The sequence below is a fragment of the Bubalus bubalis genome, chromosome 15, assembly GCF_019923935.1.
Source record: "Bubalus bubalis isolate 160015118507 breed Murrah chromosome 15, NDDB_SH_1, whole genome shotgun sequence".
NCBI classification, from domain to species: Eukaryota; Metazoa; Chordata; class Mammalia; order Artiodactyla; family Bovidae; genus Bubalus; species Bubalus bubalis.
Window position 1 is genome coordinate 472,821 of NC_059171.1, and position 16,946 is coordinate 489,766.

The 16,946-nt window shown below is 40.8% G+C and overlaps 1 protein-coding gene across 3 annotated transcripts in view; it reads left to right on the forward strand.

Moving 5' to 3' along the window:
- Nucleotides 1-16,946, forward strand: part of MRPL13 (mitochondrial ribosomal protein L13) — a 41,651-nt gene that overhangs the window by 10,041 nt on the left and 14,664 nt on the right. For 2 of the 3 annotated variants that reach the window (XM_006074688.4, XM_044928489.2), the window contains exons 4-6: nt 3,181-3,241; nt 10,058-10,144; nt 12,457-14,500. In XM_006074688.4, coding sequence (XP_006074750.3) covers nt 3,181-3,241; nt 10,058-10,144; nt 12,457-12,645 — 337 coding nt within the window. In that variant the 3' untranslated portion in view covers nt 12,646-14,500. Of the gene's footprint in view, nt 1-3,180; nt 3,242-10,057; nt 10,145-12,456; nt 14,501-16,946 lie in introns of those variants that run through there. The other variant, XM_006074687.4, reaches the window with a different exon arrangement.

A 16,946-nucleotide genomic window follows, 5' to 3' on the forward strand; every position in this document is an offset into this window, starting at 1 on the left:
ATAATGGCCTTTTGTTGCTGTTGTTCAGTCGCTCAGTCGTGTCTGACTCTTTACGACCCCATGGACTGCAGCACTCCAGGCCTCCCTGTCCATCACCATCTCCTGGAGCTTGCTCAAACTCATGTCCATCGAGTTGGTGATGCCACCCAGCCATCTCGCCCTCTGTCCTCCTTTTTTGGACGGTGTAAAACTGTATCTTCCACATGACCTCCTTCAGGTAATTGAGAGTGATCAGCACGCACTCACTGATCGTCTCTTCTCTAAACACCTGTAGTTCACGCAAAGCCCTTTATGTGACTGCCCTTCGAAGATCTCCGTCATATCTTGCTCACTGTTCTCTGGGTGCAGTCATTACTTGTCAGTATCTTAACTAAATGACCCTCGCCTGGCTGTGTCCTGCTGGGTTCTGGTGCAGTGTGACTCCCCATCTTTCGGTTACTCCGTCTTCTGTTGCCCTAGGAGGCCTCCTCACGGTCGCGTCACTGTGTGCTACACTGCGTTTACCATCAGCTGAAACTCCTGAGGGCTTTTCAACCTTGTGTCCTCCTTCCTGTGTGTTTCAGTTGCATTCTAATCTAGCTGTAGTACCCTGAGTTTACTCCATGTTAAATTTTATCTCCAGCCTTTGAAGATCTTTTGAGACCTGAATTATTTCAGGTAATGTATTAGTTAAACCCCTCAGTTTCAGGTCATGTACAAATTTTATTAAGCATAATTTCTTCAGTATCATGCAAGATATAGTTAGGCATATTGACCTTTCATTCTTGATCAAAATTATTTTATTTCCAAGTGCACCTTCATCTTAGACAAGCCAGCTTTAAGGTTCCCATCTGTTTCTTTTCATCTTTTGCCCAGGTAAGTCTTTAATGCTTGGAAAAACACTTTTGCTTGTTAGCCAACCTTTGCCCATTCCTGTACTTAAAAACTTTCATGAAATCTTTAACAAAAATTAATTCACAATCACTTTTAGTCATTCTTACTTTTGGCAAAGTAAAATATATGTAAAACAAGTTTTAAAAGTTTAGAGGCAATTAGGAAAGAAATATGAAAATGCAAGATAACCATGTGATAAGGATGGGGAACACATGTATGTACACCCATGGCTGATTCATGTCAACGTAGGCAAAACCACTACAATACTGTAAAGTAAGTAGCCTCCAATTAAATAAAAGAAAAAAAATAAACGTTAAGTTTCCTTCATACACACACTCACAAAATAATCATGTGATAAAAGCATAAAGTATTTTCTTCCCAGAGAGAAAGAATAGAGAACAATTATTTCTTGTTCTGAGGGTGAAACTCCATGAAACAAATGAAAGAGTATCATTTTGAAAATTATACATTTTTCTCAGCATACTTCTAAATTTGCTTTCTTAAATTTTATTCCTAAAACGCGGTTCTCTAAATCCTCTCCAAAATGTTTTTAAGTGTTGAAAGAAAACTATAACAGGAATCATATTTCGATAATTGTAAATTTCCCTTGCAGAGTCCACTGTCTTCATGTTTTCTTTTTCCCTTCCTTGAAAGTCATCTAGGCTCTTTTTCATCCATTCAGTGTAATGAAGTCTTACATCTGTGCTCTTTTTGTTTTAAACTTCTTAAGTACTGTCACAAACACTTTCCTACTCGACTCATAAAATCATGAGAGGTAGGTGGGGCAAACACTAGCATTTTTCTTATCTGAGCAAACCCGTAAAGAGAGGAAACGAGTTGCCTCAGACTACACTGGCTGCTGCCGGCCAGACCTTGATCCCAGACCTGGGTCTGGGGTATTCAGGTTAGTAAGATCTCCAATAACTTTCCCAAATATTTTCTTTAATCTCCATTTATGATTTTGATCTGAACACAATGAAATATTTTGTTACTCAGAAGCAGCATATGACTTCCTGGTAATAGGAAATAGGAGCACGACCTGTTTAGAGTATTAACTTGCCTTCAGAACCAAGTAGTCTACCAGCTTTCCCCAGACCTGACCCCTAGCGTGTTCACTTTGAAACACATTTTGGCACTGTTTTGTTTTCCCTACATTCAAGCAGAAATAAGTAACTGTGAATGATGAATGAACTTAAATTCCAGTAAAAATATAGTTAGCCAGGGACTTCCATGGTGATGCAGTGGATGAGAATCTGCCTGCCAGTGCAAGGGACACAGGCTTCACCGCTGATCCAGGAAGATTCCACACACCTGGGAGCAGCTGCTGAGCCGGCACCGCAGAACCTGCTGCCACACTGAAGCCTGCACACCTGGAGTCCTGCTGCACAGCGAGAGAAGCCGGTGCCATGAGGAGCCCATGTGCCGGAGCAGCACGTGGCCCGTTTGCCGCAGCCGGAGAACGCCCGCCTGGAGCAGTGAGGACAGCGGGCAGCCTTCCCCTCCAGGGCATTCCCAGCCCAGCGGTCGAGCCTGGTCTCCTGCGTTACGGGCGGACTCTCCACCAGCCAGGCCACCAGGGAAGCCCAGTGAAGACCCAGCACAGCCAATAGAGTAATTAATTTTTAAAATGGTTAGCCAAGAAATTTCTAAGATGTGGAACTTTTTATGAAATTCACTTCAGTCGCTGAGTCGTGTCCGATTCTTTGCGACCCCATGGACTGCAGCACGCCAGGCCTCCCTGTCCATCACCAACTCCCAGAGTATACTCAAACTCATGTCCATTGAGTCAGTGATGCCATCCAACCATCTCATCCTCTGTCGTCCCCTTCTCCTCCCACCTTCAATCTTTCCCAGCATCAGGGTCTTTTCCAAGGAGTCATTTCTTCGCATCAGGTGGCCAAAGTATAGGAGTTTCAGCTTCGCATCAATCCTTCCAATGAATATTCAGGACTGATTTCCTTTATGATTGACTGGTTTTATAAAACAACAATTGCTAAATTTGACCACTTAATAGCATTTCATATAGCATAGTTACTGCTTAATTTTTAAGGCATGATGAGTAGCATAGTTCCCAGAAGCAAGTGTGTGTGTGAGTTGCTCAGTCGACCCCATGGACTGTAGCCCACCAGGCTCCTCTGTCCATGGGATCCTCCAGGCAAGAATACTGGAATGGGTTGCCATTTCCTCCTCCAGGAGAAACAAATGTAATTTCATAATAAAAATAGTTTCATATTATAAGAATGTTCATTTCAAGGACACCATCCCATCTCCTACTCCCAATTTTATTGTCTTTGTTTCTTTTAATAGCTACCCAGGTGGATTTAAACAAGTAACAGCTGCTCAGCTTCACCGGAAGGATCCAGTAGCAGTAAGTGTATTGTATTTTTTTATTATTATTTATCATTTGTGGAGAGACTGGTTCAGAAACTGGGTTTTCAATCTTCCTTCTCTTCTAACGTAGCTAGCATTTAGGGCTGTGAGTTCTTCACTATATCATACAAGTTTTGATAAGTATCAATAATATTTCATCATCATTCAGTTCTGTATCTTTTCTAATTACTATTTAATATACTTTGCATTTAGTCATAGAATTTTGATGCTTTTCTTTTTAATTTCTTGACATCTGCATGATCACCTAGAATATATGATTGCTGAAAATGTTTTGGGGAGACAGATGTATGTATGTATATCTGTTTATATTTTAAGTATATCAAACATGCTAAATATGTTGTTCCAATCTTGCACTCTATTTTTGTTATTCACTTTATTATCTTGAAGAGTTATGTTAAAATCTCAATTATGGATCTATTGATTTTTCCTTATAGTTCTGTCAGTTTTTTCCATTGTATGTTTTGACGATTTAGGGTTAGATAAATTTAAGTTTGGAATTGTAATCTTCCTGAAGAATTGATTGGGGTATGTCCTGACTTTATCTCCAGTAGTGCTTTTTAACTTGTAGTCTATTCTTTTTATATATTGATATAGCTAAGTCAACCTTTTTTTATTTTGATGCCTCACAGTTTATCTTTTATTTTATAGTTTATCTTTAAACTTTACTGAGCTAGATTTTATTTTTTAATTGGAGGGTAATTGCTTTACAATACTGTGTTGGTTTCTGCCACACGTCACTGTGAGTCGGTCATAACTGTCTGTATTCCCTGCTTGAGCCCCCTCACCCCCACCCTGCCCCCTCGGTCACCACCGAGCCCTGAGCTGGCCCCCTGTGTAACAGCAGGTTCCCACCCGCTGCCCGGTCATCACCGAGCCCTGAGCTGGGCCCCTGTGTTACAGCAGGTTCCCACCCGCTGCCCGGTCGTCACCGAGCCCTGAGCTGGGCCCCTGTGTTACAGCAGGTTCCCACCCGCTGCCCGGTCATCACCGAGCCCTGAGCTGGGCCCCTGTGTTACAGCAGGTTCCCACCCGCTGTCTGTCTCACACACACCTGCCAGTGCAGGAGACGCAGGTTTGGCCCCTGGGTGGGGAAGAGCCCCTGGAGAAGGAAATGGCAGCCCACTCCAGTATTCTTGCCTGAGAAATCCCATGGACAGGGGAGCCTGGCGGGCTGCAGTTCACGGGGTCACAGAGAGTCGAACTTGACTCAGCGACTGAACAGCAGGGTGTATATGTTGGTGCTGCTTTCTCAGTCCGTCCCTCTCTGCTTCCCCCGCTGTGTCCACAAGTTGAGCTAGGTATTATTTTCCTTCTCCTCCCCTTCTTGCTTGCTTTTGGATTGATTGAGTTCACTTATTAGAAAGTGAAAGTGAAGTCGCTCAGTCGCGTCTGACTCTTTGCGACCCCATGGACTGTAGCCCATCAGGCTGCTCTGTCCATGGAATTCTCCAGGCAAGAATACTGCAGTGGGCTGCCATTTCCTTCTCCAGGGCATCTTCCCAACCCAAGGATAGAACCCATGTCTCCTGCATTGCAGACAGACGCTTTACCGTCTGAGCCACCAGGGAATCCCCTCATTTATTAGAAGTCTAAGATTAATCAGTATTTTTATTTTCCTCAAAGTCAAGTCAAGGCCTCTAGAAGATTTTTAATACCCGTTCTCCCTCTGTCTGTATGTTTTCTCTGTTCAAGATGGTTTAAAAACCCCTCTGGTTGGACTTTCTTGTTCTCAGTTTTTTATACTGTTACTAATTTTTTTACGATGTTCTTTGCTTGCAGTCTTTTAACTCGGATCAGTGTTCGCCTTGAAGTACTCCTCATTGACATTCCCATCATAACAGTCTCTGAATAGTGGACTCCCCTTTTCTGTTTGTAACTTTATTTTTACCTTCATTCTTAAAAAATAGTTTTGTGTATCTGCACAATTCTAGGATAACTTTGTTTTTTTCTCTTAGCTTTTTGAAGCTATCTTTCAAATAGATTTTAGTTTCCATTATTGCTGTTGATGTCAGATTCAGATGTCACTTTATTTGTATGTAGTCTGTCTTGTCTTTCAAAATACTTTTAAAATCTTTTCTTTGGCTTTGATTTTTATTTTTTGAGTTTTCTTACTGCTTTGCTTGAGGACTGGTTTCTTCTCCTCTGAAAATCTGTCAGCTCTTACATCTTTTCATATTGGTCCCCTTTATTCTCTGCCTGCCCTCTCCCTCTGGAAGCTGACTGTATACATAGCAGACTGCCTCCTCCACCGCACACAGTTCAGTTCCTCCTTTTACATTTTGTGTCTTCCTCGTATTTTATGTCTCCCTGGCTCTGTGCTGGATTGTCAGGAGTTTCCTTAGATCTGTGTTCTTGTTCTCTCATTTTCTTTTCACCAAGGTCTAATCTTTTACTGAGTTTCTAATGTCAGCTGTTGCATTTTTTTCCTTTTGTGGAAGCTTTTACTGTTTCTTTTTCAGTTTGCTAGTCAGTTTTGACCGTCTTCTGTTCCTTTGTCATACCTTGGTTCTCTCTTATATTTCTTTAAGCATATTAAACATAATTCTTAGCATTTATATCTGACTGATACTTGTGGGTCTGTGGGTCTGCAATTTATTGTTTCTGCTCAGGGTGCTAGGAAAGTACATATACCTTGGAACTTCATCTCTGAAAGTTTTTGAGACCTATGTTAAAAATGAATTTCTTCAGAAAAGATATACTTAGCTTTTGGCTGGTGCCTGGGGATATACATGTATACACACACACCCCAACCTAAGACCCCTTTAAGCTATACTTCCAACTTCTGGAATTTGATCCCCATAAAACAGGTGAACTTGGGGCCTGAAAACCTTACAAGATCAGGTTCATAGTTAGGAACTATCTATCAAAAAAGACTTATTTTTTCATTTCCCCACTCAGCTCCCTGAAAGGATACTGCCTTTCTGCTGGGCCCCGGGGGATCCAGGGGTGTGGGGGCGTCTTGATCCTGCCTGCAGACCTCACGTCTGCGGTCCTCTGAACCCAAGCCCTGTGCTGAGCGGACACCCCAGAGCAGATGGCAGCCCAGGACGTTCTGTTTCTTGTTCTTCCTATTTTTGTCCTCCAGTCAGTTCCATCCTTTAGAAATATTCAAAAAAATATTACTAACTTCATTAATGTTTATTTATTATGTATCATAGAGTTCTGTCCTAACAGGTGTTCTAAATCCAAATGCTAGTTCTCGGTATTGATTATAAAGGCAGAGTCTTCTGTTGCCCTTTACAGTTTTATTTTTTTCTTCCTTAGCTCTTGATAACCCAGTCTTTGAATTGTTCTCTTAGATTTGGGAGTGTTTTCCCCATTCACAGCTGTTTCAGCTTTTTATTTAAATGAGCAAACTGTTAAGTTTTGAAGATACTCCTTTTTATTTTCCTAAAATGATGAATAAAAATAAATGTATGTACGTATGTATGTATAAAGAATGCAACCATTTGTTTGGTGTTCAGTTCAGTTGCTCAGTCATGTCTGACTCTGCGACCCCGTGGACTGCAGCATGCCAGGCCTCTCTGTCCATCACCAACTCCTGGAGCTTACTCAAACTCATGTCCATTGAGTCAGTGATGCCATCCAACTATCTCATCTTCTGTCATCCCCTTCTCCTCCTGCCTTCAATCTTTCCCAGCATCAGGGTCTTTTCCAATGAGTCAGTTCTTTGCATCAGGTGGCCAATGTATTGGAGTTTCAGCTTCAGCATCAGTCAGTCCTTCCAGTGAATATTCAGGACTGATTTCCTTTTGACCGGTTTGATCTCCTCGTGGTCCAAGTACTGTCTAAAATTTTCTTGGTTATAAGTGGGGGAAGAGCTGTGTTTATTACTGACATAATGTTTAGAAATTCTGTACTTTACTGTGTATTTTTACTTCATCATTTGAATGTTTTATAAAAACATACTCAAGAATTGTTTCTTAGAAAATATTTAATGTTCTACTTTTATAATACTAGTAAAAAGTTGTTAGGGCCACTGCTAATATATACCATAACTTTTACAACAAATTATATTTTAATACTTAACGAATATTTTTAAATGTCTTTAAAACTAGTTTCTGGTTTGTTCGGGTATGCTAAATGCACACTGGGAGGCGGTATAAGCCAACTTTTGATGTGATGAGCTTGGCTTTGGATAGCGTCTGTAGAAATTGTTTCAAACTTTTTTATGAACAGAGGTTGAAATGCATTATGAAATATTTGATGATGGCTTTAAGTCTTAATTTTGACTGTTTTTGAGGAAGAGGTCAGTTACTTTACCACCAATCCAAACCCTCAGTGTTTTTCGGGAACAATAAAGTACATTGATGTAGGACATGAGTTTGAGTAAGCTCCAGGAGTTGGTGGATGGACAGAGAGGCCTGGCATGCTGCAGTCCATGGGGTCACAGAGTCAGACACGACTATTAATGAAGTACATTGATTTAAATAGTAGGCTTTAAAATGTTTTTCCATATCTTTTTGTAATTACATAGCAGATCTTTAACTCTAAACTCAGATACGTGTATTGATCCGGCCCTTTCTTTATGTCCTTTCTTCGTCTGTCATGCAGTTTAGATTCCTTAAGAGCGTCTGTGTTCTTGCCTTTTTCTTCTAATACGGTTCCTTTCTCATATCCATTCCCTCTCCTATAGCTTACAAAGATGTTTTTTGTGAAACAGACGTCACATGCCCTGGGTTCAGATTCAGTTAGGAGGGTCTTGAATGTTCATTAACCCTGCCTCGTTCTGTCTCGCTTTCTGAACTCCTCCGAGTCCGTGCTTCTGTCCGTGTAGCTGAATTGCTCGACGCCTGTTCATGTTGCATCACATTTATGTTTTGGGCAGGTGTGTGTGTGTGTCTGTCATCTTTTTCTCTCACCTGGCAGCTTGTAACCTTTTCATACTTTACAGCTTTCTCTAATTTGATTGTTACGTTTGCATTTTTTAAATAAGGTGCATTTTAAAAATACCAATTTGTTTATTCAAGTAAATAAAACTAATTGTTTTAAGAACATGAAAACCAAATACCAAGAAACCCTGCTGATGTAATAAACTGGCTGTTAGGATGATGTTCAGAAGATAGAATGACTTGCTAATCCAGACAGGATGCTAAGTAGTCTTAACATTGTTGCTTTCTACTAAAGACTTTTAAAACACTAAAAATTTTAAAGACTAATATCAGTGCTACCCAATAGAAGTTTCTGCTCTGATGAAGACGTTCTTTGTCAAATACAGTAACCACTAGTCACCTGCGGCAGGTCGACCACTTGAAATGTGGCTTATGTAATTCAGGCACTGAATTTTTAATTGCTTTTAGTTTTAACAATATAAAGTCCCTAGAATATAAAGCCTTAACAGCACTAACAAGAAAATAGACGGAAAATATGTGTGGGGTGGCATTAGTATTTGTACATATTGAGGTTTTGTGGTCAGATTTGATGAGAAAAGAAAAGGATAAGGAAATCCTCCACAGTGCAGTCCCATTGTAACATGTACCGTCTCAGTGGGTTAGTTTGATACATGCCACATTATATCCTTGAAATATGAGTGCAGATGAAGAAAATCAGCTTGCCTCCAGGTGTCTCAGCTGTCTCACGCGGCTCACGCAGTGTGTCTGTGCACACTACATGCCAGGAGGCCCACGGGAGAGCATAGAGCGCAGGCTGACGCTGTGTGACTTTCCCTTGACACACACGCAGAGCCACACTCAGGACAGCGCTGAGGACGCCTCGGACGCCCCTGCTGGGCTCGTGTTTCCGAGTGCGCCTGCCAGCGCGGGGGCCTCGGGTTCCATCGCTGGGCGGGGAGACCCCACGTGCCGCGGGGCAGCTCAGCCCGTGCCCCACGGCTGCGGAGCCCGCAGGCCCTGGAGCCCGCGCTCTGCACCAGGAGGATCCAGCGCCGCAGGCAGAGAAGCCCCTGCTCGTCTCAGCTGCAGCGAGCGCGAGTGCAGCGACAGAGACCCGGCACAGCCTGAAAGAGGGCTTAAACAGCAGATAAACCATGGGGGCGACCTTAACAGGCAGAAAAGCAAATCATAGGAAGCTTAGTTTGCCCTCTTGGCAACGGGTATGACAGGGTGAAGGGTCTTCTTGATAAGTGACAGAAATGCATTTTTAAGTGTGTTTGCATATGGTATGTGTCTGTCCTGGGAGTAGGCCTACCTGGTTTGAATTCCAGTACCATTTATTAGATATAGGAAATTAGGGTGGGTTCTGTAACCTCACTGAATTTGTTTCCTCGTCTGTGAAATGGAACTTAGTAACATAAACAAGATAACAAATCTAATGCAGTGACCCCTGTACACGTGGTGAGTTTTCAGTGAATGCTCACCACTACCTTCCTTCTAGATTTGTGACTTACAGAGTCAGCCTCACGATGGTATCGTCAGGCCTAGTTCACTCACTGGCAGTCTCCTGATCACCCGCCTCGGGAAGCGGGAGGTGGGTGATTAAACCTCCCTAGGATCTGCCGTAACCTGTATGTAGTAGATTATTTGGGCCACAGGTTCTTGTGTAAGCTCAGAGAATTTCTTCTTATTCCATCTAAAATCAACACACAGGTTTTCTTAATGTCTTCCTTTTTTTTTTCCTTTTTCTAAATACAGATAAACAGATTTAAAAGAAGATGGTAATGTACAAAATAATAAAAGTTCTTTTTTATTGCTGCCACATATCTGCTTAGGTCTCAGTTTTGTTCCTTTCATATTCATATCAAGTCTTAGCCCACTGCTTTTCATCACTTTCTCTTACTGTGTTTATATTCCCATCACATGTTTCTTACTGAGTGCTCCATGTATCTGTTTTTCAGATTGTAAAACTAGCTATTTATGGCATGCTGCCAAAAAACCTTCACAGAAGAACTCTGATGCAGAGGTTGCACCTTTTCCCAGATGAAGTAAGTCCTCAAAGATCCTTTATTAAATTTTTAATTAAATATTTTCTCATTTTAAAATAATTGTTGTATTTGTTTTCAGTAATTTTATGTCAACTTTTGAAATATTTTTTTGCATTTTATAGTGAATACACTACAAAAACAATTGCTTCTGATTTAAATCATAAAGTGAACCATCATTGAACTAAAAATCAAAAGTCTGTAAGATCCATATTTTCATTTTAATAGCTACTTTTTTAAGAACAAGGAACTATAATTAGAGCCCCTGTTTAATTGAGGGTACTCATAGGTAATTTCATGAACTACAAAAAAGTATGAATTCACTTTACTTTTTTGTGACCTGTATAGCTTCTATGAATCATAGATTAATAGCTTGGCTTTGATTGCTAATTATCTCCCATGATATAACTTCAGAATACTTATTCCTACTCAGAACTTGTTCAGCTAAAAAGAACTTGAAAATAAAAAGACAGTTTTATTCATAACTATTATACTGGTATGAGTACTTAGCTTTTCTCTCTAGTATAATATAAACACTAGAAGTTCTATATAAAGTAGTTGAGTCTAGGCTCTAGAATCAGACTGCCTGGGTTTGAATACATGTCCCACCATTTACTGACTTTGTGGCCATTATTATCTGTCTTCTCATCTGTGAAATGGGTGTAGTAATTGTACCTACATCCTAAGATTGCTGTAAGAATTAGATGAAACAACATTTTTTAGGTACTTAGACCAGGCCCTGGAACACAGTAAGTACTACTAGTTGGTATCAATATTACGGGTTATAATTGTCCTTATAGTTCCTAGTAAAAGAATAATATAAAATTCATTCCAGAATATCAAGTTCTATCAGCTATTCAAGGCACTTGTATGTTCTATTGTTAGCTTAAATAATGCATAAGTAAATTATTCAGACTTTTACCAAAGTGGCTAATTATTAGCTTTGCTTTCCATGAATGAGTAGAATAATTTCCCCCTGTTCACTTTACCTCTGAGGTAACAAGCATGGGAGTAGTATCATCATGTAAGGATAAATGACCCTGGACATGAAATTAAAAGAATTTTTAAACTGTTTCTGATTGTACTTTCACATATTTTTAGCAATCATGATTTCTAAAAGGGACAAAGAAAATAGTAATGTCATTTTTCCCAGTTATCAAGTTAGATAGGTTTTGGTGTAAATTACTTAAATGATTTCAGTTTATAAAATAAATGAGCCCATTTCCCCAAAAATGGATTGCTAAATTTTCAAAAACTTGACAACACATTTTATTGTCATGGCTACGAGGAAACGGGCACTCAGACGCTGCGGGTAGCAGTACAAAGTGGTGCAACCTACGAGGAATCAGGGAACGAGGTGACAGTTAGCACAAAGACATACGTGACGAGGATCGTGCTTGGTCCAGCAGCCTCGTTTACAGCAGGCTACCCTGAAGATGCACATACACAAGATTACTGTTTCCATATTATCCGTAATAGTAATGGAAATAAACAAATGCTTATGCATAGGAAATTGGCTAAATTATGCTCTATCTATTCAGTGGAGTACTGTGCAATTATACAAAAAGGAATGACAGATACCATTGTGACTTGATAAGTAATGCTTTCCAAGATATATTATTAAGTGAAAAAAAGCAAGATGGAAAAGAATATAGGTGGCATACTACCTTTTACATACATTTATACATGTGTATGTTTACACACACACACATATATCTTTTTGCATAAAGACGCAGGAAGAACAAACAAGGACATGCAGTTGGTCACTCACCAGACCAACACAGGGAAGGATGGGGAGGAAAGAGGAAGGAGCTTCTGCAGAAAAGCCTTCCAGATTATTACAGCTGCTTAGATTTTTTTTTTTAATCATGTTAAGATTTTATATATTAAAAAAATAAAATGCCAGTAGCAATAGAAGTAAGCAGAACTAGTTCTCAGACTGTGTTTTCTAAGTGTTATTCCATATTAAAAGGAATGTGATTCTTAGAGAAGTGGTTGATTCTAGGTCTGGAACAAAAAAAGAAGTTTATTTTGGAGTACACACATGCACAAGATTATTATTTCTGCATTGTTTATAATAGCAAAATAATAAGTAACAGAAAGTAAGACAGTGTTCAAAGACCGATGGAGAAATATCAGCACACAGGAGGCAACTTGAAGTGGTGCCCACTGAACATATACGGGACTGTGTGAGCCTTGAAATGAATGGGCATAATGATGGATTACTTGGAGTAGAAAACAGAAATCTGTGAGCCCACAATGATAGTCCAAAAATTATTTTTAACTTATTATCATTTCCCTTCTCCTTTTTCAAGAAGGAAGAGCTCTTCTTGAGAGAAGAACGTCATCTAAACCGTGTGGAAAACCACACTGAGTTAGAAACGCCACCGGCATCAGTGTGTCGTGTACCCATTGGGTTAGACGCTGTAGAGCAGGGTATTCACAGAGCTTCAGAACATGCCACAGAGAACTATCTAAAAAGGGAGAAGAGTCTTCTACGTTAAAGCCATCTGGCCAACCACCACCTCTAACCAAGACATTAAATTTGTCATCAGTATGGGATAAACTGATGTTGTACGCCTCCTGCTTCGAATGAGGCACTGAAGACCCAACATAAACTATATAGTGTCCTGCCAGAAATGTTTATCCTGAATCTGATCATGAGGAAACAGTTCTACAAATCCAAAGGAAAGAGGATATTCTGCAACACAGTTGGACTGGCCGCTTCAAAAATTAATTTCTTAAGAGACAGATAAACCAAGGAATGTCTTCCAATCGAAGCTAAAGAATGCATTATGTATATTAACATAATAACATAATAGTTTTAGCATGTGACACTTGACCTTGGATTAGAAAAAGAAAGCTCCATAAGACTTCATTAGACCACTTTGGGAAATTTGAACGTATACTCTGTGTGTGTGTGTGTGTGTGTGTGTGTGTGTGTGTGTATATACACACACTGTATATTAGGTTAAAAGATGTTCATCAATGTTAGTTTTCCTGAACATGAATTTGTAATGTGGTTACATCAGGAACAATTCTTATATTTAGAAGATATATATGCTGGAATATTTAGGGATGAAATATTGGCAGACAACTCTCAAATGGTACAGTCAAAGAGTGTTTGGTGTATATGTGCTTATGAATAGATAGAAAGCAATCGTGTTATATTTTAACAATTAGTGAATTTAGGTGAAGGCTTCATGAATTCACTCATTTTCACAACTTTTCTATAGATTAGAAATTCTCTTAAAAATTGCATAAACTGGGACTCCCCTGGCAGCCCGGAGGTTAGGACTCGGCTTCCACTGCCCAGAGCCCGGGTTCGAGAGCTCAGCTCCAGAGCCCAGAGTCCCAGATCGATCCCCACTTGGGGAACTGAGATCCTGCTGGCTGCGAGGCGCAGCCAGGAAACAGACAAAAGCATGAAGAGGAAAACCTGTGAAAGAGTGAATGATCACCTCCCCCCCGCCCCCGTGCTTCTGTTTTCTATTTTTATTCTTTTCCTTATTTCCCTCTTCGGCTAACCACCCACTCTGCAGAAGGCATCATCACAGAAAGAGAAACTCTGATAAACACCCTCAGTTAGCCTGTGAGGGCTCCCTTCCCTGCGTGCGTTAAAGGAGCACTTGCCCGCCTTTCTGGTTCCACTTTGCTCAGCATGTCCATCCCTAACTGCGCACTGATTTTTGTCCATTCTTTCAGTGGATTCCTTAATAGTGGTGAAATTTGGTAAGCTCATTTCAGTCAAAATTCTGTTCAGTTCAGCAAACACTTACCAGAAACCCACTAGGTTCTAAATTCTCTATGCTGAGTGAGCAGTTGGCAGTGTTAAAATTGTCTTTGCAAATGTGATCTAAAGATTTTTTCAAATAGTTTTCCAAAGAAGTGTGAAATATTCATACATTTTCATGAATACCAAACTGGCAGATAGACTTCCTTAGTAAGTAAAGATAAAGGAGTAATTAACAATATTTAATGTGTCTGGGCATCCTCTGCTCATTCTGGTTCTGTGTGCTTACACTTGTGTATTTGAATATGCTGGGTAAGGAAAGTTAAATGTTTTTCAAATGCTTTTGAGTGAAGAAACAATTGTGAGTAATGTTTATTGTGGCTTTATATATGTTGATAGTGACCCAGCCTATCCAAACCATAATTTTAAAGTCATTTTAAGTTTAAAAAAAAAATCTTTAAATTTTTGGTGTATTGGGTTTTAGAATCAGCTTATAGTGTAAGAGCTCTGTGATTCTTTGAAACTATTTTTAAATTGTATTTTGATTCTTAAGGCAAACGAGTAACTTGTTTGATGCCATGTGCTTGCCTGGACATTGATTCCCAATTACACTATTGCCGTCTGCAGACAGTGTGTAACCATCCTGTGTTTTGAGAATGTTCAGATCAGATCAGATCAGGTCAGGCGCTCAGTCGTGTTTGACTCTTTGCGACCCCATGAATCGCAGCACGCCAGGCCTCCCTGTCCCTCACCAACTCCCAGAGTTCACTCAGACTCACGTCCATCGAGTCAGTGATGCCATCCAGCCATCTCATCCTCTGTCGTCCCCTTCTCCTCCTGCCCCGATTCCCTCCCAGCACCAGTCTCTTCCAATGAGTCAACTCTTCGCATGAGGTGGCCAAAGTACTCGAGTTTCAGCTTTAGCATCATTCCTTCCAAAGAACTCCCAGGGCTGATCTCCTTCAGAATGGACTGGTTGGATCTCCTTGCAGTCCAAGGGACTCTCAAGAGTCTTCTCCAACACCACAGTTCAAAACCATCAATTCTTCGGCGCTCAGCCTTCTTCACAGTCCAACTCTCACATCCATACATGACCACAGGAAAAACCATAGCCTTGACTGGACGGACCTTTGTTGGCAAAGTAATGTCTCTGCTTTTCAATATGCTGTCTAGGTTGGTCATAACTTTCCTTCCAAGGAGTAAGCATCTTTTAATTTCGTGGCTGCAGTCACCATCTGCAGTGATTTTGGAACCCAAAAAAATAAAAGTCTGACACTGTTTCCACTGTTTCCCCATCTATTTGCCATGAAGTGATGGGACCGGATGCCATGATCTTCATTTTCTGAATGTTGAGCTTTAAGCCAACTTTTCACTCTCCACTTTCACCTTCATCAAGAGGCTTTTTAGTTCCTCTTCACTTTCTGCCATAAGGGTGGTGTCATCTGCATATCTGAGGTTATTGATATTTCTCCCAGCAATCTTGATTCCAGCTTGTGCTTCTTCCAGCCCAGCATTTCTCATGATGTGCTCTGCACAGAAGTTAAATAAGCAGGGTGACAGTATACAGCCTTGACGTACTCCTTTTCCTATTTGGAACCAGTCTGTTGTTCCGTGTCCAGTTCTAACTGTTGCTTCCTGACCTGCATACAAATTTCTCAAGAGTTAGGAACACACTAAAACTGAAAAGAGGTAATTATATCTGCAGTCCCTGTGGAAATGCCCACAGGACACTTCTGTATTGATATCTTATTGTTCCTTCAATAGACTCTCCTGAATTAACCTATCATTCAGATCCACAGTATGATTCCTTTGCCTCACTTCTGTTCCAGGAGCATAATATAAACGTCAGTTCTTTAGGTTATCCACACTCTTTATTTTATCATTCCCCTTATTTAGTGCAATTCTCTCAAGATGCCTCTCAAATATGTGCTCTACTCTTTAGTCTGCTTTTCGTTTACTCAGGTTCAGACTTTTTCACATCTTACCTTTCCTTTCATTTTTCTGAACCCTCGGCCGTATACCCAGCGGGAATCAGCTCTGGAAGGCGCTGAGCAGAGGCATGGGGGTTTCAGCATAGACCAGAGGCATGGGGGTTTCAGCATAGACCAGAGGCATGGGGGTTTCAGCATAGACCAGAGGCATGGGGGTGTCAGCATAGACCAGAGGCATGGGGGTGTCGGCATGGACCAGAGGCATGGGGGTGTCGGCATGGACCAGAGGCATGGGGGTTTCAGCATGGACCAGAGGCATGGGGGTGTCGGCATGGACCAGTGCGGGGAGGGGCTTGCTCAGGAGCCGCTGGCACTTGTGGAAGGAAAGCTGGAGGGGCTGGGAGTGAGCACACTAGTGTGGCCCAGTAGTTAGAGCTGCGTCCGGAGAGATTCTTAACCAAGGAGTAACTTCTTAAAAATTGGAAGCCTTTAGAACCATGATCTTTTGATTTTTCTCTCTATATCATCCCCTAGCACAATTTCTGGTTCATAGAAGGAGTTCAGTAAATGCTTGCTGGCTAAATGACTCAAGGATCCAGCAGATTTTCATTTTTGAAAGGTTTTTTTGGCAAAAACATGAAGCATAAATTGAAAAAGGTTGGGCACTGGAAGCAATAGACCTTGCACAAACAGTCATCAGATGAAACATTATGAGAATGATCCAAGGCAGTGCTTTTTTTGCTGTTGAAAGGAGGAGGAAAAAATTAAATAATATTCAGAAAAAGTAGAATTTAGTGACCAGATACTTGTCAAAATTGAAGATGTCTGATTCATCATTAGAAATGTTTGTCAAGATTAAAATATAAAATGTGCTATTGTAAACATTCTTCTATTTATTATTTCTTAATACTTACTAAGAATTACTAAGGGCTTCCCTGGTGGCTCAGAGGGTAAAGCATCTGCCTGCAATACAGGGGACTCAGGTTTGATCCCTGGGTCAGGAAGATCCCCTTGAGAAGAGAATGGCTACCCACGCCAGTATTCTTGCCTGGAGAATTCCATGGACAGAGGAGCCTGGCAGGCTACAGTCCCTGGGATCGCAAAGAGTCAGACACAACTGAGTGACTAACACACTTACACA